General features: G+C 39.7%; 3 protein-coding genes across 3 annotated transcripts; 2 read left to right on the top strand and 1 right to left on the bottom strand.

Moving 5' to 3' along the window:
• Positions 1-4,675: 4,675 nt before the first annotated feature.
• Positions 4,676-7,440, top strand: LOC118785744 (killer cell lectin-like receptor subfamily B member 1B allele A). Its single transcript, XM_036540695.1, has 4 exons — positions 4,676-4,787; positions 5,398-5,475; positions 6,880-6,975; positions 7,253-7,440. The coding sequence occupies exons 1-4, from the start codon at positions 4,676-4,678 to the stop codon at positions 7,438-7,440; spliced, it is 474 nt and encodes a 157-aa protein (XP_036396588.1).
• A 3,572-nt stretch (positions 7,441-11,012) lies between these two features.
• LOC118785676 (CD209 antigen-like) lies at positions 11,013-15,459 on the top strand. Its single transcript, XM_036540565.1, has 6 exons — positions 11,013-11,154; positions 11,310-11,420; positions 11,756-12,637; positions 13,075-13,226; positions 13,543-13,670; positions 14,577-15,459. Exons 1-6 carry the CDS (start codon positions 11,055-11,057, stop codon positions 14,743-14,745), a joined length of 1,542 nt encoding a protein of 513 aa, XP_036396458.1. The 5' UTR covers positions 11,013-11,054; the 3' UTR covers positions 14,746-15,459.
• Positions 15,460-18,148: 2,689 nt separating this feature from the next.
• LOC118778028 (UDP-glucuronosyltransferase 2A3-like) lies at positions 18,149-20,753 on the bottom strand. The gene is made up of 2 exons (XM_036529341.1): positions 20,661-20,753; positions 18,149-19,855 (listed from the first exon to the last, which is right to left on the bottom strand). Exon 2 carries the CDS (start codon positions 19,844-19,846, stop codon positions 18,242-18,244), a length of 1,605 nt encoding a protein of 534 aa, XP_036385234.1. The 5' UTR covers positions 19,847-19,855; positions 20,661-20,753; the 3' UTR covers positions 18,149-18,241.
• Between the last annotated feature and the right edge of the window lie 495 nt (positions 20,754-21,248).

The following is a 21,248-nucleotide window of genomic DNA, read 5'->3' as shown; positions in this document are numbered from 1 at the left end:
CTTATCCTCTCTAGGCCCCCGTTTCAGGTCAATCCCTGCCCTGCCCTCCCTCTGAGCTCATCTGTTCTGCGTCATACACTCGTCACACGTGCTGGACACGCCTCGCCATGCTCAGCCAACCGATCGAGTGCTGGCGTCCAGATTCTGCCAAATCTCACTGTCGGAAAAGGGCCACACCTATGTGGGGAACCTCAATGCGGTCCTCCCCCAAGACTTCCCCCCAAGCCCTCCCCCCACCAACCGGAGGCTGTAACTCTTAGTCTTGCCCCAAGAGCTGGTGTTGGCAGCTTTGTCTTGTCAGTGTCTGACAGCCTCAGTCATAGAGTTTGGCAGTCCTTTCAGCATGGTTATGTAATCATAAACATATGACTGCTTCCTTGAAAAGGTTAAGTTCAGCAAATGCAGTCTATTCATCAAAGCCAAATTATGTGTGTGTGTGTGTGTTTAGAGACACAGAGAGAGTTCTTTAGAACATAATTAAAAAGATAAAATAATAATAACAAAAAAAAAAAAAAAAAACAGAAAGCCAAAAAAAGGGTTTCTTGTCACGAATATTGCCAACAAACATCTTGCATGTTAAGCTCATGAGACAGAAATCTGTTAAGGAATCAAATAAAGTTGAAATGAAATTAATAAGATCTGAATATGCCACAGAGACACAGATAAATGTAAGCAATACAGTGATGAAGCAGAATAATATGCTTATAAAGTATAACATATAAATGTTTATAAATGTTTAGAATTGAATGAATGAAAATATAATGAACATGTGCCTCCAAATTTGTCCTCCAGGTGGCGACACAGGAGCACCACATGGATACACATTCCTTAAATTGTTAAAGATACACAGATTCACATTTGGGCAAAAGTGACATGGGCAGTCAGATCACTAACAACACAACGCAGTGTAACACCATATTATCAAACAGTAAACCCAGCAGTCACTGTATTTTGTATAGTGTAGCCTGCTTACAAGAATCACATTGGGTCAGGATGATTTGTTATAAGGAACGTATTCTAAAAACTGGAGCAAGAAATGATTGGAACAACTTCACATATTTCACTAAGAAATGTTCTTAGCTAGATTCTTCAAATATGGGTCAAAATGTATTAGGATGTTTTATGTTTTATTATGATCTTTTACTAAATACTGATTATAACACAAATATGACTCCTGTGATTACTTTGAGTATCCTCATGCACTGACCTCAAAGATGACCCCACTCCCTGCTGTGCACATTGCCAGGAAGAGCTGCTCTTGGATAACTAAAGTGGCTGCCCCCTGCTGCCTCCAGTGCAACTATTATACTTCCTGCCCCTCCTGCCTGTGCTTCTGCTAGCCCTGCTGTGGAGTGATTGACAGCCCTGCTGCCCTTCATTGCTCCAGAAGTGACCCTGCCTTTCCTCCCCGCACTGATAGGACCTTCTGTACTGCTCTCACCACTGCCCTTCCTTATATTGATACTCTGAAAGCACCGTTTTGTTCTATACCATTCAGAACATGGAAATCGGGGAAGACTATTGCTCCTTCTCCTGCCTCAGTTGCTGTTAGTTTTCTGCTGTCAACGGGAATAATTATCACCGCTGTAGTTACTGAAAATGCAAATCCCAACGACTTCAGGAAAGACACTATGTCTTTGTTCTCCAGTCCTCATTAATTACCAAATCCTTAACTTAACCTCATACAACAAGCACACCGGTCTCCTATTTAGCTGCCAACAGTGCAGCTCCTGAAATGAATGGAAAATGAATATGTCTACTGACCAAAACCATTCCCCTGCCTGTAATTCCATAAACAGAGCAATGTCTGATTTTTCTCCTTCCACTTCAGCTTCAGTTATTGCTAGTTGCAGTTGCAGTTGTCACTAGACATCCTAGTCCCAGATGTGTATCCAAAACCCCATTTGCCATCATTGGTTTTCTGTGATGGTTCCCAGTGCAGCTGTCTGCGCTGTTATACCCAGCAGCACCACCAGGCCAGTGGCAGCCCTGTAGAAAAGTAGTATTCCCCTAGATCCCACTGAATGATAGATCAGAAACATTCTCCAATATCATGCCTATTGTAGCAATGAATATTGGCTGGGGCATATGCTTCTGAACAGCTCTGATTCACACTCCCAGCTCAGAAGGTGGGTAGTAGTGCACCATTTAGTTAGTTTGAAAACTGGCAGTAAACAGAAGAACAAAACAAAAAAATACATCCTTTTTGGTGGACTTTCTATGTTGCATAAAGCATTTAATAATATCAGATTGCTTCCAAAGTCATGTTGCCCAAAGCTGAGTCCTTCTGCTTCACAGGACCAATAGTTGTCTTCTAGAAGTGCTCTTCTAGGTTTTGAAATAACAAAGAACATTATGCAGATATTGCAAGTTGCGCAAACTGACACCAATTTGCGTCATTTGGATTCTAGGGAATAGGGTCATGTTGCTTTTCTCTGAATATGCAATGCACATTCAACCAATGACTGGCTGGGATGTCTCACATGGGATGTCTAAACGTTTTTTTCTTTCCTTCACTGGCTTCTAACCGAATGTGTTATTTACAGACAAACTTGTAGTTTCTCACTGCTGTTTCAGTTGTTGCTTAATACTCAGTGACATCTGAATCAGATGATAAGCAGTAGTCTTAACTACTTAGTGGTGGGCAGTTCAATTCATTTTAGTGACCCAATTCTTTAGAACAGTTCAAGAAACTGAACCGGGTTTTTTTTGAGTTTTCGAGTTTTGATTTTTTTGCACTTCCAGTACGTTTCCTCAGTTTACGGCACTAGCTGAAGCTTGACGTTGAATGCAAAAGGCCGTGTACTATGGAAGCTGAGAACGGCCGTGCTTGCAATTATTTTTTAATGCCGTTATCTCGAGATCACAGGTCAACTATTTCGTTATCTCAAGATAACAAAGATCATTTTCTCGAGATAACGGGTTAATTTATCTCATTATCTCGAGATAACAAAGCTCGTTTTCTTGTGATAACGAGTTAATTATTTCGTTATCATGAGAAAACAAAAGGTTGTTTCCTCATATTAGCTACTTATAATGTTTATCAGAGATCAGGAGTGCCATGCCAGCATGCATAGTAGTCTTGACAACTGTAGCAACTTATTTAAGCTGAAAATGTCAGGAGTACCCATTATTGATTATTGATCAACACATCAGACTGTACTTCAGTCAAGGTCATGCCTTGATTTACCTTTCAGTTATGGATCCTCCCCAACAGTCATGACAGCGATCTTGAAGGCTGAAATCAGGTGTGATCAAATGAACCAGACACTCATTTTCGAGTTCTCCATAATTATCCCGTGATCTTGAGAAAACAAAGGTTATTTTCGAGTGATAAATAAACTCGTTATCTCGAAAAATCAGCCTTTGGTTTTCTCGAGATAACGAAATAATTGACTCGCCTAACACGTATAGGCCTACTGAACGTTTTATTTATATTGAACATTGTAAATTAACCTTTCGCTACACTAAACACAGTCCATCTGGTCCTTGTGCATACATGTATGTTACAATTCTAATATTCAGTCAGTGCCTGTTGCTGAGCAGTGTGGCGAAAAGATCATCCTATTATTCTGTCTTGTATTAATTAATTAATAATAATAATAATAATTTTAAAAAATCAGCTCTCAGACAGGAGCCAGCTCCACATCACTAATGTGTTGGTATTGAATTGGAACGGTGACATTACTTTTCTGTCAGGTATGTTGTGTTGCACTTTTGTGTTTGCCCGTGTGTACATTTGTGGTCCCTTGTGTGTTTGACACTGGCTCTTGTTGATATGTCGATGATGGTTTCTTTGTTTGTGTAATGTTTTATGTATTTTGATGGGTGCCTTTTTTCCTTTCCTTTCCGTGTAAAGTTATACATACTAATCTTGTATGTAAATGTAAATTTTCTCATGTCCTGGCACCTTGAAAAAGAGGGATTCTAAGGGATTCTAATAATAATGTAAGAAAGCATATTAAAAAAATCTATTTTCATTTTGTTAGAAATATTCAGACATGAAATCTTTCTGTGTGAAGAGAAATTTCACAGGTAAAACTGGATTCTGAACAGATCAGCGCATAATATGCCATATCAGATCACACATTTGAGAATTGCAGAATATTCTTTTATAGAATACTTGCTTAGCACAAGTGTTTTGTGTATAAGCACATAAAATAATAGTTATTGGATGGTCACTCAAAACCTGGACAACATTCTGTCTTCTTGAGACATATTCTGTATAAACTAAATCCATTGATTTAGTAATTCTCACAAATCATGAAATAAAGGGATTCTCTTTTTTCCACTTGTAGTTCTCAACCCTGAAATCTCCATGGTGATCTTAGTGATTTCATTCCACTTAGGACCATCTGTAAACCTCTTCTTCCACTGGGCTCCAAGCCAAAGTTCAAAGTCTGGTCTGTCCTCCATTCTTGCGTATTCAGTTCCCCTATCTCTTGATTCAATTCCCCTGATGTCTCAGATCTTGTATGTGAACACCTGGTGACATTTCACCTTCTTAAGCTTTCAGCTCTCAGAGCATTTTTCAACAGCAAAACACAAGTTCTCTGAAATATGTAACCTGCACATAAATAATCCCCTCCTTCCCCTACCCTTATATTTTTTTGTCAGTCAGTACTTCCTTCCCTCACTCTGTGTAGCAGGGGCTTATGTGAGACAGAAGCAGGTGATGGCTGACTCCGTGATCTACACAGAAATCAAGTTCAAAAGATCCCCTGGTGAAGATGCTAGGATGACAGTGAGAACAGCACCCATTATCCAAACTGAAGCACAGCCCAGACGTAAGTACACATTGACGCTTGGCATGTTGCAGGAACTGAAACAACTTTAAAAGCTCAAATTGGAAGTACTTTTAGTACCTCCATGACCTGTATACACTATATTCTTGATGTGTTTAAGGAAACCTTTACTATGGTAACATTCTGTAAAACAAACTCACTTTTACTTAGAGCTATTGTCAGGAAAAATAGAATGAGTTCTCTTGCACTTAAGATTTATACAAGCTTGGGGCTTGGGGGAAAAAATCAAGTCAATGACTCTTACAAGGCCAATTCATAGGTTGCTGATCCAACCAAACCAAACCATTTACTTATTTAATTTTTCTGTTTCTGCATATGACCCTGGGTGCATTTGAAGTGGGTGGCTCATTCTATGTGCACCATCCATTTTAAATTCTGGGTTGCACAAGTAAAAGCAGAACAACAGTTAAACGCCATGACATTATAACATGGATGGATATTTACTTCATGTTATGCATTAACATGTTATGTTTACTGTGGACTGCCTCCTTTCAGACTACAACACTACTCCTTCCTGTTTATCCCCTGTAATGTCTTTGAAACCTTCCAAAAGAAATGAATGATTAATTGTTTTTCACCCCACCCCTCACAGTTACCTCCAAACTCTTCTGGATCATCGGGGGTGCCGTCCTCATCCTCTTGATCACAGTGGTAGGACTGACCATAGAAAGTAAGATTGGCCTCCCTGGAATATTTTTTCTTGTAATTTCCTCCAGTGTTGGCCCATGCTGTTGTCACTGGCCAATCTAAATTGCAGAACATGGACACCCGCTGGTTTCACACAGCTTTGTGAAATTGCTCACCAAGATTCCTTCAGCCAGCTGGCCGTTGAAATGTGACAGGAGGTAATTTGTTCTTACTGGTTGATTTACAGAGGACTTGGGGCAGACCACATGTAAGAGGAAATGAAAAAGCTGTATCACACTGGCCTCGACAAAAGAAATGACAGTGTACATAGATAATCGTTATATTAACTGGAGCATAGGTTAAAAGCACTAGGGCCCTTTAAGTCTGGAGTATATTGTGTGAATTTCCCTACCCCACTTTCTTTATTGATGTATTTAACATGTATAATAAGTGTTTGTCTTTGAGAATATATAAAGAGGAAACCCTTTGAAAACCATATTCCTGTGCTCTGATGTCTAATCTAAATCTAAATCTTAAAATCTTGTCTAAATTCAACTGTTGCACATTATTAACACCCCAGAATGCCGTAACAGCTACAAGTATTTTGGCTAGATATTTATCCCAAGAATGTAAATTGAATAGTTGCTGGCTAATTTAAAGTAGCTAGCTACCTACAGTAAAAATGGCATTGCATAGCACATGAAGCCCAAGATAGTTATGGGTTATGTATTGTACGTTATAGCTTGGTAACTATACTAACTAACTACACAATCCACGCATGCATGCACACCCACAGAGTCTTTATTTAGGCGAGCAGGATTTCGTCATCTTTCTCCTGAATAATACAACGCTGCAGTCAAATACTTCTGCTTTCCGTTTCCTGCAGAAGTGACATCTGTTGCGTGCAGTATGTATGTCAAATAGTGTGTGGGTGAGGGGAGAAGCACCCCGGTTTGCTCCACTGTCTTGGTCACCATGATGGTCACTATGCAGTGGGGAGGGTTGGTAATAGTCAAATTGTGCCACAGAAAAAAAGACCTAGAATGTTAAAAATGCTGCTATAAGCAACGAAGTGGACGGTGCTTCCCTCACTCCTGGGAGAGGTACTCAGTGTGTACAACTGATTGCACTGTAATACACTGTTAGGATGGTTGGTGATTTTGGGATTCCAGTTTCAGAACAGCTTTAGCTATACAGTATAATTCTATCACTAGAAGTCTGCAATTTGTCTGTTGCCATTTCTGTCAAGTCCACAGATAACCTGTTACATCTACATCCAAACCAGAACATTCTTCAACTGTGTTCTGTTCACGCTAGACATGAAGGACAGTTAAGCAGTTAATCAGATCCTGTTAAGTTCCCATGACTGTGTGTCTACCTCCTTCCTCACTGCTGCAATGTCATGAAGGAAGGCATGGAACAGAGCTCTAACTGGTCTCTTCTTCAGTCATCCGGCTCCATGGAGAACGGACCAGAGCCAGCGTCCAATCCCAGGCAGACAGACCCCTGACTGAGACCCCATCAACAGAGGTCCAGCAGGCCTGTGAGTGAGACTGTGAACACATCCACACTTCCTCCCTCTGCATTCATGGAGCTTCTCTTTGTAATGATTTGACACAGTACAGGGTCGCTTCAACAAACGGTGTACATGTTAGTCTAAGAAGACTAACAAAACTTTATACCCAAATGAGTTAGGCAACATAGAAGAATACCCTAAATGCATGACCTATGCCTGAGCTATGTTTGACTTCTGTCCAGATCATACCCTCCCCCCCTAGTTGAACTCAACAGTTTGCCTATTTTTTCCTTTTCTTATCCAGTGTCTGGGTGTCCGTCAGACTGGGTACAGCACAAGGACCTGTGTTACCACATCTCCAGCATAAAGCTTACCAGGGATTCAGCTCACAGCTCCTGCCTCAACATCTCCTCTCAGCTGGCCGACACTGAGGACCCAGGAACTCTGGTGCGAACACCAAGCAAAAAATGTGCATCCCTGGATCACCTGTAGCATTGGCTTTTCTACCCAGGGGTGTAGGACAGAACAAAATCCAGCACTCTTCTCAATTTAAATCATTAAACATGGTTTTCTTCCATTCTGAAAAAAGAACAGACATTTTGTGAGCTGATGCCTCTAAATATATTTGCCTTTGTAAACAATCTATCTGTTTTACAGCATTGATGTGCTTTTTGCTCAGTTTTTGGTCACATCAAAAATGAAACATTTATCGATGCAGTTTTTTTGTAAATAAAATGCAGGTCAGAGTTAGAGAATATAAAAGTATATTTACTTTTGGGAAAATAACTTTGGTCCTAAGGGTGTGGGGTGTACTTTATTTATTATTTATTATCAAATTGAGGGTAATTTATTTATGACAGAAATACTGTATGACATTTCATTCTTCAACTTAATTCATACAATCAATGCTGACAAAAATTCTGAAAGACATGCTATTGTTTCACACTTAACTTTCATTATTATGAGAGTGCCATTTTATATGGTACACATATGGAAGTTTATAACAGTTCTGTAAACTAGATTTTTTTTTTTGCCCATCACCAGCAAACCATTTAATGTGTTCAGCTTAGTAGAATTGTTGAACTCTGGACAGCGTTTCACCACTTTCTTGTGTCACTGGTATTTCTATCTCCTCCAACAGAGCTTTTTACGGCAACACCTAAAAAACATGTTCTACTGGATTGGACTGAAAAGGAAGTCAAATGGCTCAGACTGGTTCTGGATGAATGGCAGACCACTAAACATGACGTAAGTACTGCCCACATTGCCCAGATCTCTCCTGTAAAGAGCGGGGATGAGGAACACCAGTCCACAAGGGCCTGCTGGTTTCTGTGGTATTTCAGGTGTCTGTTTTTAAATTGGAGACATTAACTGAACATCTCAGCTCAGCTATCCCACTGTTTCGAATGTGAAACTGTTGCTAATCGAGTGCAACCCTGATATGTGAGGATCCTCTGCTGGTCTTCAAATCCCAGACCTGGCCAAATTTAGAGAATATAACTAAATACTCTCTGTTCTTTTTTTCTGAAGGGATTACTTCAGCAATACCAATCACTCTGCCAGAGACTGTGCCACTGTTTCAAAGGTCAAGATTTATGCTGAGGTGTGCCATGAGAAAAAGCGCTACATATGTGAGAAGAAAGTGAGCTCTCAAGCTTGATGTCAACCACAATCTGATATCACGCCTAGTTATATGATCTGCAATTTACTATGAATGGATGATTCCTATGTCACAGTTTCAGAGCATATGTTTTTTTTTTTTTTTTATCAAGATTTAGTTTTGTTGTGCAAGAATACTTTTATGAGATGATATTTAAGCTATTCTTAAGAATTTGTTTTTCTAGTTTCTAGTTTGTTTTTCTAGTTATAGTGTTTCACTTTAATTGTATAAAATCAATATTGAACCCTGCTCTATGAAAATGTCAGAACCATGTAAGGTAAGAATTCTAATGTTTATATGTGACTTGGAAACTGTATTGCTATTTGTAAATATGTAATCCATTTAACTGTTATTTGCCATCATAATAAACTGTATCTGTAACACATGTGAGCTCCTCTAAATAATTAATTTCCTTGTGCAATGCTTTAAATGTAAAGATAAAAGTAACACCCTTTGAAAAACAAAGAAATTCCTTGGATGCATTAGCAAAGGCAATAAAGAAAATTGGTGTTACCTATCTGATTTTACTGTTTCAACTGGTGATTCATTTAGCCACCTCCAAGCTGACAGTAACACCACTGGAATTCAACAGATAACATTGGAATTCACTGCCCTGTGTGGTTTCACATGAAACCAATGCCCGTGTCTCCATCTAGAGGTGTGAGGCTAGTAGGACAGTAAAACCACAGCCCGTGGAGCAGCCTGTCGTCTTGCTAACAAGCGGGGGAACTGCACAAAGTCGTCTCAGCCAACTTATTTAGAGCCACAGTGTGCTGATTTAATGAGCTGTTGGCTTAACCAGACCAGTGACAGACCAGTTGTAAAAGCTTAGAAATCTGCACAAAAAATCTGATAGTAACTGATTACTATTTCTGCAGGAATGGAGGGTTCAATTATCAACTGTATGCAGTAATTTGGATTATTTGATAAAATAAAACCACAGGTCATATGAATAAGAAAATGCATACACACTATGATGCAAGAAATGCAGGCATCTAACTACACACAGTGTATGAAATACATTTGGAAAGAAATTGACTATTATTTATATATTATATAATTGATAATATTCTCGTTATACCTTGGATTAATTAACCAATTTATTCTTTTGAAAATCATGAAAATGGAGGCACGTTTGATATGGACTGAATGCCCGTCACTCCACAAGCATTCCTGCGATGCTGGCACGAAGCCACCATGGACCTTAATGAAGTAAAACTTCAGTGCATTTATAGAAATAGAAAATAGAGTGAGGATTTGGAGGGTCATAAAACTGACCCCACCCACCTTAACAAAGGATTGCAGTTGGGATAACAGGGTGATAAATACCCCTTGCGACTGACCTGCCCACTGCTTCACAAACCAGTGATCTCTCATCCTTACGGGTCATCTGCATCTTCCTCTCGTATGCTCAGACCTCCACGCTTAGTCATTTTTGTTTTCTTGGCTCACGTGCCCACATGGTCGAATCAACAGCACAAAAGCTGAGTGAGTACCCCCTCTGGCCATCGTGCTGACTGATTGGTGAGCATACATTTCTTTGCTTTGATATTTTACATGCATCCTTGAGCTTCCTTTATTTGTATGACCTGCATGGCTGTTGGAATTGTATGTCTTGATATCTTGCAGCTGCATTCATGTTTCATATCTTATCAGAAAATAATGAAAATACTGGTTAGTGATGGTATAGAGAATGAATTATGGATCGACTGGGTACATTGTCACATTATTGACACATGCAAATTAGAAAGATTAGGTAACAGATATTCTTGTTAAATTTTTTGGAGACATCCTTGGTTAAATATATATATATATATATATATATATATATATATATATATATATATATCCTGTTCACTTTTAGATTAAGAAGATGATTCAGTAGATGAATTCAAGTTGATGATTAACATGTTCAGGATAACAATAATGTGCACATAATATAACACTTGCCACAACTCACAAATGCTCTAAAGATATTTTAAAATGTTTTACAAGATGGATGTTCCAGACAGTGCCAGATACCAGACGTTTTTACCACATGAGATGACAACCCTCCTTCAAACGAACTAAAACACTCAGAGCGCTTACTGTTGTTGCTGTGCTTTTCACACCTGATTCCAGAACACAAAAGGCTTATAGTTACACCTGTTTTGGGAAATGAATACTTGCATACATGTTGGTGATAAAAAGGTATCTGTGGTTTCAGGTGCATGTGACAGCTTAACTAGGAACACGTATAATCAGTGCAACAACATGAACAAAGCATCCTTTATATACTTTGTATATTTCAAACACACATTATGAGCGCACTGCAGGAAAGCCCCATGGGCTGGTCCAACCAAGTGACAACATCATTATATATTCTCCATCTTTTAGAATATCAGAGGAGTCATAATCGCTGCTCTGAACTCAAACACAGTGGTGTCAAGCACACATCGCAATAGCTATGGTTCAGCGGCACCTTGTCCCGTGGATTCAGAACCCACACTCACCAAACACCTCATCAAGTGGATCAACTGGACCTTCAAGACCTGAACAACAAGCAGGTAAGTAGATAAAACAAGACATCTGATTCAAGTACATTACTCCTGGTTTGATTTTGGCAACCCATAATCGAAATGAAAACTCTTTTGTCTGTTGCTGTGACTTTGCAGTGACTATTCCCACATTAATTTACACAGCATTTTTGCTTTATTTTCAGCCCCTGTGATGTCCAGCAAGAAGTCAGAAGGACCTTATCCCTGGTTTCTGGGCTTAACAGTAATCCTTTGCTGTCTGTTACTCACCGCCTGTATAGTGCTAGGGGTCCTGTGTGAGTAAAATCTTGAATTCATTCAAAATCCACATACTTCATCTGTCTAAAATATAAGAGTCTTTGTCTTAGCACCTAACTAAATGTCCCATTTGTTTTTGTTCAGTAGAATAGAGGTTCCTACAGGTTCATAAACCCCACAAATTAAATATGAAAAGATAGCATAAAACCTTGCCTTTTAAAAATGCAAGATTATTTTCCAGTTCCACTGCTGAATGTTTGATTTGAGCTGAAGAATTTTTTTTTCCTTTGCTGCTTTTTTATCAGTCCAATGACTATATACTTCCATAATTCCATTCCTGAAAGTACGACAGGCATATGTTGATGTGTTCTAGATGACAGAGAGTCAAAGAACAGCCACAACTCAGAAATGGAAGGTCTGCTGTCCAACTACCAGAATGTGAGCAGCCTGTACCAAAGAGCTGCTGAGGCCAACGCCCAACTACAGAGAGAGAACATTAACCTGACCCAACGCAATACCTGGCTGGTGGGTCAGAATGAAGGTCTTACCCACAACAACACGCAGCTCATGGACCAAAATGGCAACCTCACACTAGAAAACGCCCAGCTACGGCAAGAGATCTGGAACCTGACCTGTGCCAACCATCGACTGTGCAACGAGACCTCCAACATCACAGAGTGCAAAGCAGAGGTAGAGGGAGAGAACCTGAATACATCCCACGCTATGGATCTGCTGGAGAGACAGAACAGGAACCTAACAGAACTGAATGCAGGACTGGAGAGGGAGAACCGGAACCTGTCTAATGCAAACAATCTTCTGAAGGGGAAGGTTGACAGATTAACTGAGGACAACGCTCAAGGACACATGGAGAACCAGCAACTTCTGAAACAGAACAGCTGGCTTGAGGAAGAGAACCACAACCTCACCCAGAGAAATGTGTGGCTACATCAAGAGAATCAGAACCTTTCTGATGCCAACAGTCTTCTGAGGGATTGGTGCAAGAGAGCAGAAGAAAACAGTACACAGCTTCAGAAGGAGAACCAGGGGGTGCTGGATCAAAACAGCTTGCTGAGGAACCAGAACCAGATTCTGACCCACCAGAGGGAAATGCTGGTGGCAGAGATACAGGATCTTACGAACATTAATGCCAGACTGCGGACGGAGATGGTGAAGCTGATGGATCGGCTTCAGCAGCTGCTCCAGAAGTATGTGTCTCTGGATCAGTACTGTCCCATGGTGAATCAGGAGACTCAAGGTGAGTGACCACATAGCTTATCAGCACTTCACAAAATCACCTTAAACTAATCGCCTCAAACTGAGGAAGATGGCAGTCAGGTGCACTGATAAGGACGTTAGATGTTAATTGCAAGGCCACAGCTAGGGTACATCTGATGGACTGTTGCAAAAGATCTGCTTTACTGGAGTTTTCATGTGCACAATCTGACAACATATCAAATTTGCAAGCTATGTGAGTTGCTCCACATTACAGCCCCTATAATGCAAACATGCTGCAATACATAATGCATAGCAGTAATCTAACCTAATAGATGTGGGAGGCTAAGTTGCATAATGGGAATATGATATAAAGTGAAGCTGTTAACTGTAATCTTGGCTGGGGTTTTAAAATCCTCTGCATGAGAAGAATAGTTACCTGACCCACTTATAATGAAACGTTCTCTTCTCCTGCTTAAGAACGTCTTTGTAAGAAGTGTGAGAGCCGCTGGATAGCTTTCCAGTCCAAGTGTTACTTCTTTTCTACTGACACCAAGAGCTGGAATGAAAGCTGGAACCAGTGTAAATCTGAAGGGGCAGATTTACTCATTGTCAACAGTGTGGAGGAGCAGGTAGGGGCATCTATGTGTTTCAGTAATTCACAAGTACAACTGAAGGACATTACAATACCAAGTTACAGTATACTGTGAAATTAACCACTCAGTGATGACACAGTCTATAGTTTTTGTGTGTACTGCTTAATAGAAAAAATTAGTACCACCAACTGCAGTGATCACAACCAATTTCGAAATGTTAGAGAAGGGAGATAACAGCATCTCATAAAACACCTGGATGATTCTTGAGCAGAGGCTTAACAAATACTTGTAGTCAATGAGTCTGCGACAAAAAGTTTATGACCCACTGTGTCTGGCTTTATTCTCCTTACAGAAGTTTGCCTTCAGGACAAGTCAGGCTGTCAATCAAGGGGGCACCCGGGTTTGGATTGGACTGACAGATGAACAGAAAGAAGGGGAGTGGCACTGGGTGGATGGCAGTCTGGTCACTGATGATTTACAGTAAGGACACTAACAGAGTGAAATACTGTATTCAAATGTGTAAACAAGAGACAATAATGTCCATCATATATTATCTGTTATTCTAAAGGATGGCAAGCTAGATACCAATGACATTTATCTTTAAGCATTATCAGTACTCATGTTTTACATGAAATGCATACATGTGTTGAATAATATCTCAAATTTCCTGTGCTGTGGAACAAACAGTCAGACCCTTTAATCCTAAACAAGATAAAACATTTACTTTACGAACTCTCAAGAGTAATAAATCCACACCACACAATTCAGATGGCTTTCGACAAGGCAGATTACAATGTTGTCCTATATACAGTAGCAAAAGAGAATCATGCACCTGGGAAAGCCTACAGCTAAACTGAAACCTAGTTGTTTCAAGGTCCTTCCAGGTGCACCCAAAGTCTCTCATTATATGAATAGACAAAGGCACTATTTTTACGTACAGAAGATACATCCAATAACATTCTGATCCTTAACCAAGCAGCTTTTCACATTCCTTTAGCCTAATATTCTGCAGTGCACACAGAAATAATATTTTACTTTATTATATATTATTTACAATATTTACTTCATTATATTTATTTTATTGCAGAAACTACAGAAATGATCTATGTCTATTCCTGACACATGCATACTATTTTGTCTTTGTTAACCATGGCAGTACAATAACAGTTGCTATTTATATACATTTCCTATATAATGCAGGCCTCTTTGTAAGTATAGATGTATAATGAACTGCCCACTATATCTAGAAGTACTTTATTAACAATGAATGCATAATTAACAAAATAACTACATACAAATAACAACCAGATTATAGCACACACTTTTATATACTAGGTATATGCTCTGATAAAAATAAACACTAACTGTGCTGAATTTTATCCTCAGATTCTGGCATACAAGGACTAACGGAGCAAATGAACCAGATGATTGGAAAGGTACCAACCCACTAGGTGAAGATTGTGGGCATCTAGACACTATTTGGCAGGAGCTAACATCCTGGATGGATGGATCATGTGATGAAGCATACAGATGGATCTGTGAAAAAAGTGTGTAGACACACATTGTCCCATAGTGGTAAGCAGCAGGTTGATTATAACGGTTGGACACTGTTCCTGTGAGCAAGGTACTTGCAAACAGTAAAAACCTATGTACATTAATGTAAGTATTTCATTTGCTGTGGATAAGAACATCTGCTGAGCCTATGTGGTATAGTGAATTTTCTACTCATCAAATTAGTTAACTGTTTTCCCTTAAAGTCTGACAATAACAACTGCACGAGGGAAAGCATTTTTCAGTTATACTACATTGTGTGACAATGTGACAAAGTAAAAAAATGATGTACTTATTATATGACATATTATAAACACTTAAAATGAAGCAAATGTCACTCAGAAGCTGCAAAACGTCACTATTTTATGTCTTATGTGAACATAAACAAGCTACTTAATGTGGTTGTCTTGCATGCTCATAATGATGTATTTATGTGGACAATGTGCTATGTCTTCACAAGCACTGTAGAGGGAGTGTGGGGCATTTGCTATAATGTTGTTGGAACCAGTTTCAATCATGTACATAATATAAAGTATATGTGGGGCTTGCATCTTTTATTTGGACAGAAAATAAATAAAAAGTGGATACCATTTGCACTTGTTTTTTTCTTGCCAGACCTAATGACCATTATGTCCAGATTACACTGTCATTTAGCAGTCACTCTTATCCAGAATGTCTTAAAAAGTGCATTTAATAAAGTGGCGAGAAAAGCTCTACAAATAATACACCGCTAACCGACTATGAACACGTTTCAGTGCTAAGCATAGTACTAAGATCACAGGTGCTTAATGCCATTCTTAACACACACTCTGAGGTAAAACTCACACATATATAATTTCACACAAGGGGAACTAAGGATCATGAATGGATAGGAGGGCTGAAGTGTTGCCTACCTAGATGAAAATATGCTTCAGCTTTACATGTATTGCTGTAGGAGTTTTCTGTATGTTGTAATATCCACCAATGCTTCCAGCAGCATATTCTTCAAACCAAGTAATAGACTACTGAGGTACACTAACCACGAGCGTGATGTTCAGGTGAAAAATCACTGCTGATGCACGGCCAAGAGGCATTGATATTCTAAATATTTGGGAATTTGGACAGAGCATCATAATAATTTTATTTAACAAAGGGTGTATGATTCAAGCCTCTGCCCTGTATTTTAGAAATAACCTTTGTGCTAAAAGTGTGAAATAAATGGCAAAGAAAACATTTACAAAAGTTATGAATAACCTACAAATACAGTGTCTATATTAATAATCCAAATACGTAGAGGTAATTGGTGAAGTTATTCAAAGGAGGGCATGCCTGACACAAGATTCTAAGTATACATACAGTTGCTAGTAAAAGAAGGCAGCTATAGCTACCAAGTAGTAAATCTTTTTACTGCATCATTTGTCAAATGTTTTGTAACACTTGTGTGTCATGTTTTTATAAATATAACAAGGTTCAGTGTATACTGTCTGAAATCATTACTGTGTGTGAACCACGTTTAACAGCAAATTTTGATCAATACAGCGTTATTAAATCTTGACTGCATATAGTAATGCAATATGTAGATTTTGCATTTCCAAAAAGAAAAAAAAAACAAAAAAAAAACAAGACCCCCTCGATTTTTTAACAAATGCTCCCTGTCAAATGTTCAAGGATTACCGATGTGCCTTTGCACTGCAGAATAGACCACCTTTAGTTTTCTAATAGTTTTCTTTCACACATCAATGCTTATAATGTCAGGGTCACAATACAAAAGTATGCTGTGGAATTTCACAACTACACCTTAGTAAACTGCATTCTTGTCACTGTCTGCTGTTGCTGACTGCTCTAACAGAAGAGTGACACAAGCAACTGCATTCCATTTTTGACGCTGACAAAAATTAAGCCCATAGTGTATAAATTTATGACTATCCTACCTGTCAAAATGCCTGAATATTGTTTAAATTATACAATACTGCAAATACTTTTGCTTATTTATTTATTTGCATTTCTCTTTGGCTATAATAAGAACAATATCCGTATTATCATTTTGTGATTCTGGCAAAAAGCACTCCTGTTCTCGATTCCGATTCCTCGATTCCTTGAAAACAATTCATCTCTAGTTCAGTTTTTGTAATTAAAAAAAAAAAAACCTTGTAGATAGCCAAAGGCACAGGTACGTTTCCTCTATTTAGACTATCCTGGAACGTTCTCTCTCCACCTCATTGACTGTGATGTGAGTGCACAATGGTGTAGTGATATATGCAAAGACAGAAATATGGACAAAAACAGATTCAGCCTCAGCAACAAGAATCCATTCCTGTCAAGAATATACGTTTGTCCTATAGATATGAAGCTCAATTAATATGTTTGACTTGAAAAGTGTTTATAAAATTTAACAGTATTTATTAGTGGGAAGATTAAAATGAATGGGAAGCAGATCTGCGGGGATCTTTGGCTTGGCTCGAAGTGCAGTCCTCCACAGAGACAAACGCATCTGAGTGGCTGTATATGGTGCTGGGAAGCACCCCCTTTGGACTTTTTGGAGTAGGAGGCACTTTTCCTGGTTATAGGGCAAGGACAGAATAACCATGCATACAACTTGAGAGAGGGTCAAACTCAGGCAGAAGAACCTTGCATGCTGCCTACTGTTGTTATTGAACACTAGGGTCCATTAAAAAATGATGATCCAGGATTTTTTACAAGTGCACATGCATTTACGTTCAAATGTAAGTAGTAGTTTTTGATTTGTTTAGGTCAGATCATTGTAAACCCTATTTCCATTGCATTTTGATATTCATACATTCTGGCCCAAATTGGGTTGTGCAGTACTTGTTCATTTTGTTCATGCATTAAACCACAAGTATTTGCACTGCAATTAAATGATCAGTAGAAGTCTTTTAATTCCAATATACTTTATACATGTGGTTTATGATAATGAAGGAATATTTGGCTATGTGGTCATAATGACTTGTTGACATGAATCAAAGATTTATTCATATTCACCTTTTGGTTTCCAACAGGATGAAAATGAAGTGCATCTAATTCACATTTAACTGCTGGATATGGCTCTACAGTGTTTGGAGTAATCACACAGTTCATCATTTAAGACTTACAGTGCCAACATAACTTTCTTTTTGAATGATTTCTTTTCTTTTAGTGATTTATATCTGATGCTAATTGATCAAAATGCAAAATTTTTAATTCTGTCACACAAATGAAAATGAAACAAGCATAACTATTAAACTTCTCATTGAAAACAAACAAGCATGATAGCCTTAAGCATATTCATTTTATGAACATTTTCATATTAATCAGAAACGACCAGGCTTCAATGTATTTCATGGAAACAAAGCATTCAGAATGCTCTGTTTGAGGAGAAACATTTTTAGCAAACATTTTTAACAGTGGTCCTTTTTTTGCATATTTAACTGTTTTTTTTTTTTTAGCATAGTATAGCTTATCTTCTGACTGTCATGTGATGAGTGGCAGTCACTTCCCCTTCTCTTTCATTCTGATACCAGTGCTCACTCTTGCTTGGGTTTCTTCTTCCTGCAGACCCTGCAGCACAGGAAGTGGAAAATGGCCACCACTATAGCCATCAGCACCACCACAGCAAGCAGGAGGAAGCCGATCACATCCAGGGAGTGGTATGCATACCATGGCATCTTATAGGACTCTGTGCGCAGGTGGCTTGCTCCTTTGTGCCTCATGACGAACTCGATCCAGAAATAGGCACTGTCCAGAGGCTGGAGGGGTTTGTCTCGATGGAGCCTGGAGAGACGCTGCATATTGCTGTGGTATGAGGACTTGTACAGAACATCTTGCAGGGCCTCCAGGAAGATCTTGCTGGTGAGCTTGGTGACATCCAGTACCTTAGCTGCCCCTCGAACCTCCAACCTCAGAAGGTTCTCAAACTGGTCAAATAGCAGTGGCAAGCCTACCACCGGTACACCATGGTATATAGCCTCATACACACCATTAGTCCCTCCATGGGCCACAAAGGCCTTGACCTTAGGGTGACCTAGGAGGTCATTCTGGGGCATCCACTGCACCAGCAGGGTGTTGTTGCCCAAGTTTTGAGGCTGCTCCCCAAGGTGCCTCCAGATGACTTTCTGTGGAAGCTGGGCGAATGCTGCAGCAATCCCAGATGTAATGTCAATAGGTAAGCCCTTGATCAGAGTCCCCAGTGACATGATAATGACCCCATGTTCTCCAGAGCTCTGCACAAACTCCTCCAGCTCTGATGGCAAGGCCTTGGAAGGTTTGCACTGGAACCCACCAATGTATACAATATTAGGCATAGTTGGACGTGGGAACTCAAAGACAAAATCCACTCTCATAAGCCAGATGTCAATGGACTGGAGTAGATGGTAGAAGTTGGTGTTGGGCCCAAAGTATCGGGCGCACAGTCTGTTGTAATGAGGACTCACTACAAATGTGTCAATACAGATGTTAAGGGCATAGTGAAACATATTTTTGATTCTTTGAGCAAAAGTCATCTCAGATGGTACTGCACACCCAGAAGTGGGGACATATGAGATTGGAGAAGGAGCAACCACAAAATGTCCCTCTCCACTGGTGATCCAGCGGACATTAAAAACTGTGGGGAGCTGCAGTTGATGTGCCACCAGAACACCCACAGGCAGACCAGGGTCCATGAGAACCAAATCAAACTGAGTGTCCTGGAGACTCTGCATGAGCTGTGGGTTCTCAAACATCTCCACCACAAGCTGACTGGCTTGCCGGTGAATTTCTGACAATGAAGTGAGCATCTCCCAATAGAAGGAGATGAAAGCGAGGACAGATGCACCTTTCCTCTGGATCTCCAACATGCGGCTAAGAAAGGATACAAAGAAGTCCTGCCTCTCGATGTTGATGGTCTCTGGCAGATGGACCGTGATAGAGGTGTAGTGGGGAGACTTCTCCTTGACATACCAGCTGCTAGCAGATCGCACCACAGTAATGTTGTGTCCTCTGGCATGGAGTCCCTCAATCAGCAGGTTCATGTTGACCCAGTGACTGCCGTCCACTGGGAACACCAGGATCTTCCCCCCATGAGAACCCGGGACAGTCAAAAGGAGTACAGAGACTAAGAGGACCAAACATGTGGTTCCTGGAAGACTGCTCATGGTTTCCGTCTATAAAAAGATAACCAGTTATCAGCAAGTCATTTGCTTCCTCACAGATAAGCACTCAAAACAAATTGGTATTTATCTTTGAATTGTTTAGATGGAATCCATAGAATGGGTCAGCGTGATATCTCACAGAAACTTCTGATTACTCCACATATTATTCAGACATCTAGTCAAAACTGTAAATACTGTACAGTTACAGAACTCCTTCTTCTCCCTTGTTTACGTTTTAGCTAGGGGAATACTAGCATAGCACAGAGCCTTTAGAGAGTCTTTAAAATGTGAAGAGTTAAACGGTAACATATTTAATGAAACTATCAAAAAGGCGATTAATTCTCTATTACGCAAAGTTAATCTTCTGTTAGTTGGGAGTGAAAATTCAAGTATGATTGAAACATTGAGAGAATGTACCACAGAATTCATATGAAAAATGCTATAATTCCTAAAACCCACCTAAGATAATGCTAACTAAACACCAGTTTAAAACTTCCCAATGTCTAAAAGCAAAAAGAACAGAATGAGTAAGTAGTTGCGGTCTACAGTACTGAGAACATGGTTCCCAAGTGGGCCATACATTTGTCATGTGACCACACTAGGAGAGAAGTAGACTTCCTGTTCGTGAAGGGCTGAGAGGGAAAAAAAGCAAGCTTGCTCATCTAGTCCAGAGCTCATGCCACAGTACACACAGTTAGAGCTGTTAGAGCTGAATATTGCACCACTAAGGAAAACTGCTCAGAACATTACCATCATTGCGTACTTTGTGTTTATACCATTATGCTGCTGTTTAAAGAGGAAATGGGAAGTACAGTACCTTGACTCTCCGTGTTCAGAACAGTTATGTACTTTGAGCCTCTTTGGATTAGCCAGCAGCTTTCGCTGAATGGGTTGTAAACTCAAAGCTTGAGCAATGTTTGCGGAATGTGGGAGAGATTACAGAGAGGAAAAAAAACTGGCACTTTGAAATGGACAGCAGATGTGAGCAAAGCACGCCATTAGACAGAAACTGCCCCCTCGCCAGCCCCAATCCCCCTAGCTCCACCTCTTCCATTTCCTTCCACCCCAAAAACAAAACAAACATTTCCTCACCCAAAGCACAGTACAAATACAGACACTTGTTTTAATAAGACAGAACAAGGTTAGATGCTACAAAAAAAAACTTAATGTTGGCAGAAAAGAAAACCCTGATTGAGACGAGAAAAGTAATGTAAACAAAAGCAATGGCAGTGCTGACATGATGTGTCATTTTACTTTTGGTTTACATCAACAAAATCTAACAGTATGACCCCTTTCAACACAGAGTGAAGGCATGGCTACTCTTACATTGACACTCAAGGCACCTATCTTCCTACTTACTACCTTATCTGAGAAATGCTACACTTCTGAATGCCACAAGGTATTT

The sequence above is a fragment of the Megalops cyprinoides genome, chromosome 1, assembly GCF_013368585.1.
Source record: "Megalops cyprinoides isolate fMegCyp1 chromosome 1, fMegCyp1.pri, whole genome shotgun sequence".
Taxonomy (NCBI): domain Eukaryota; kingdom Metazoa; phylum Chordata; class Actinopteri; order Elopiformes; family Megalopidae; genus Megalops; species Megalops cyprinoides.
Note: the sequence above shows the minus strand (reverse complement) of the source record. Positions and strands in the feature narration are given on the sequence as shown.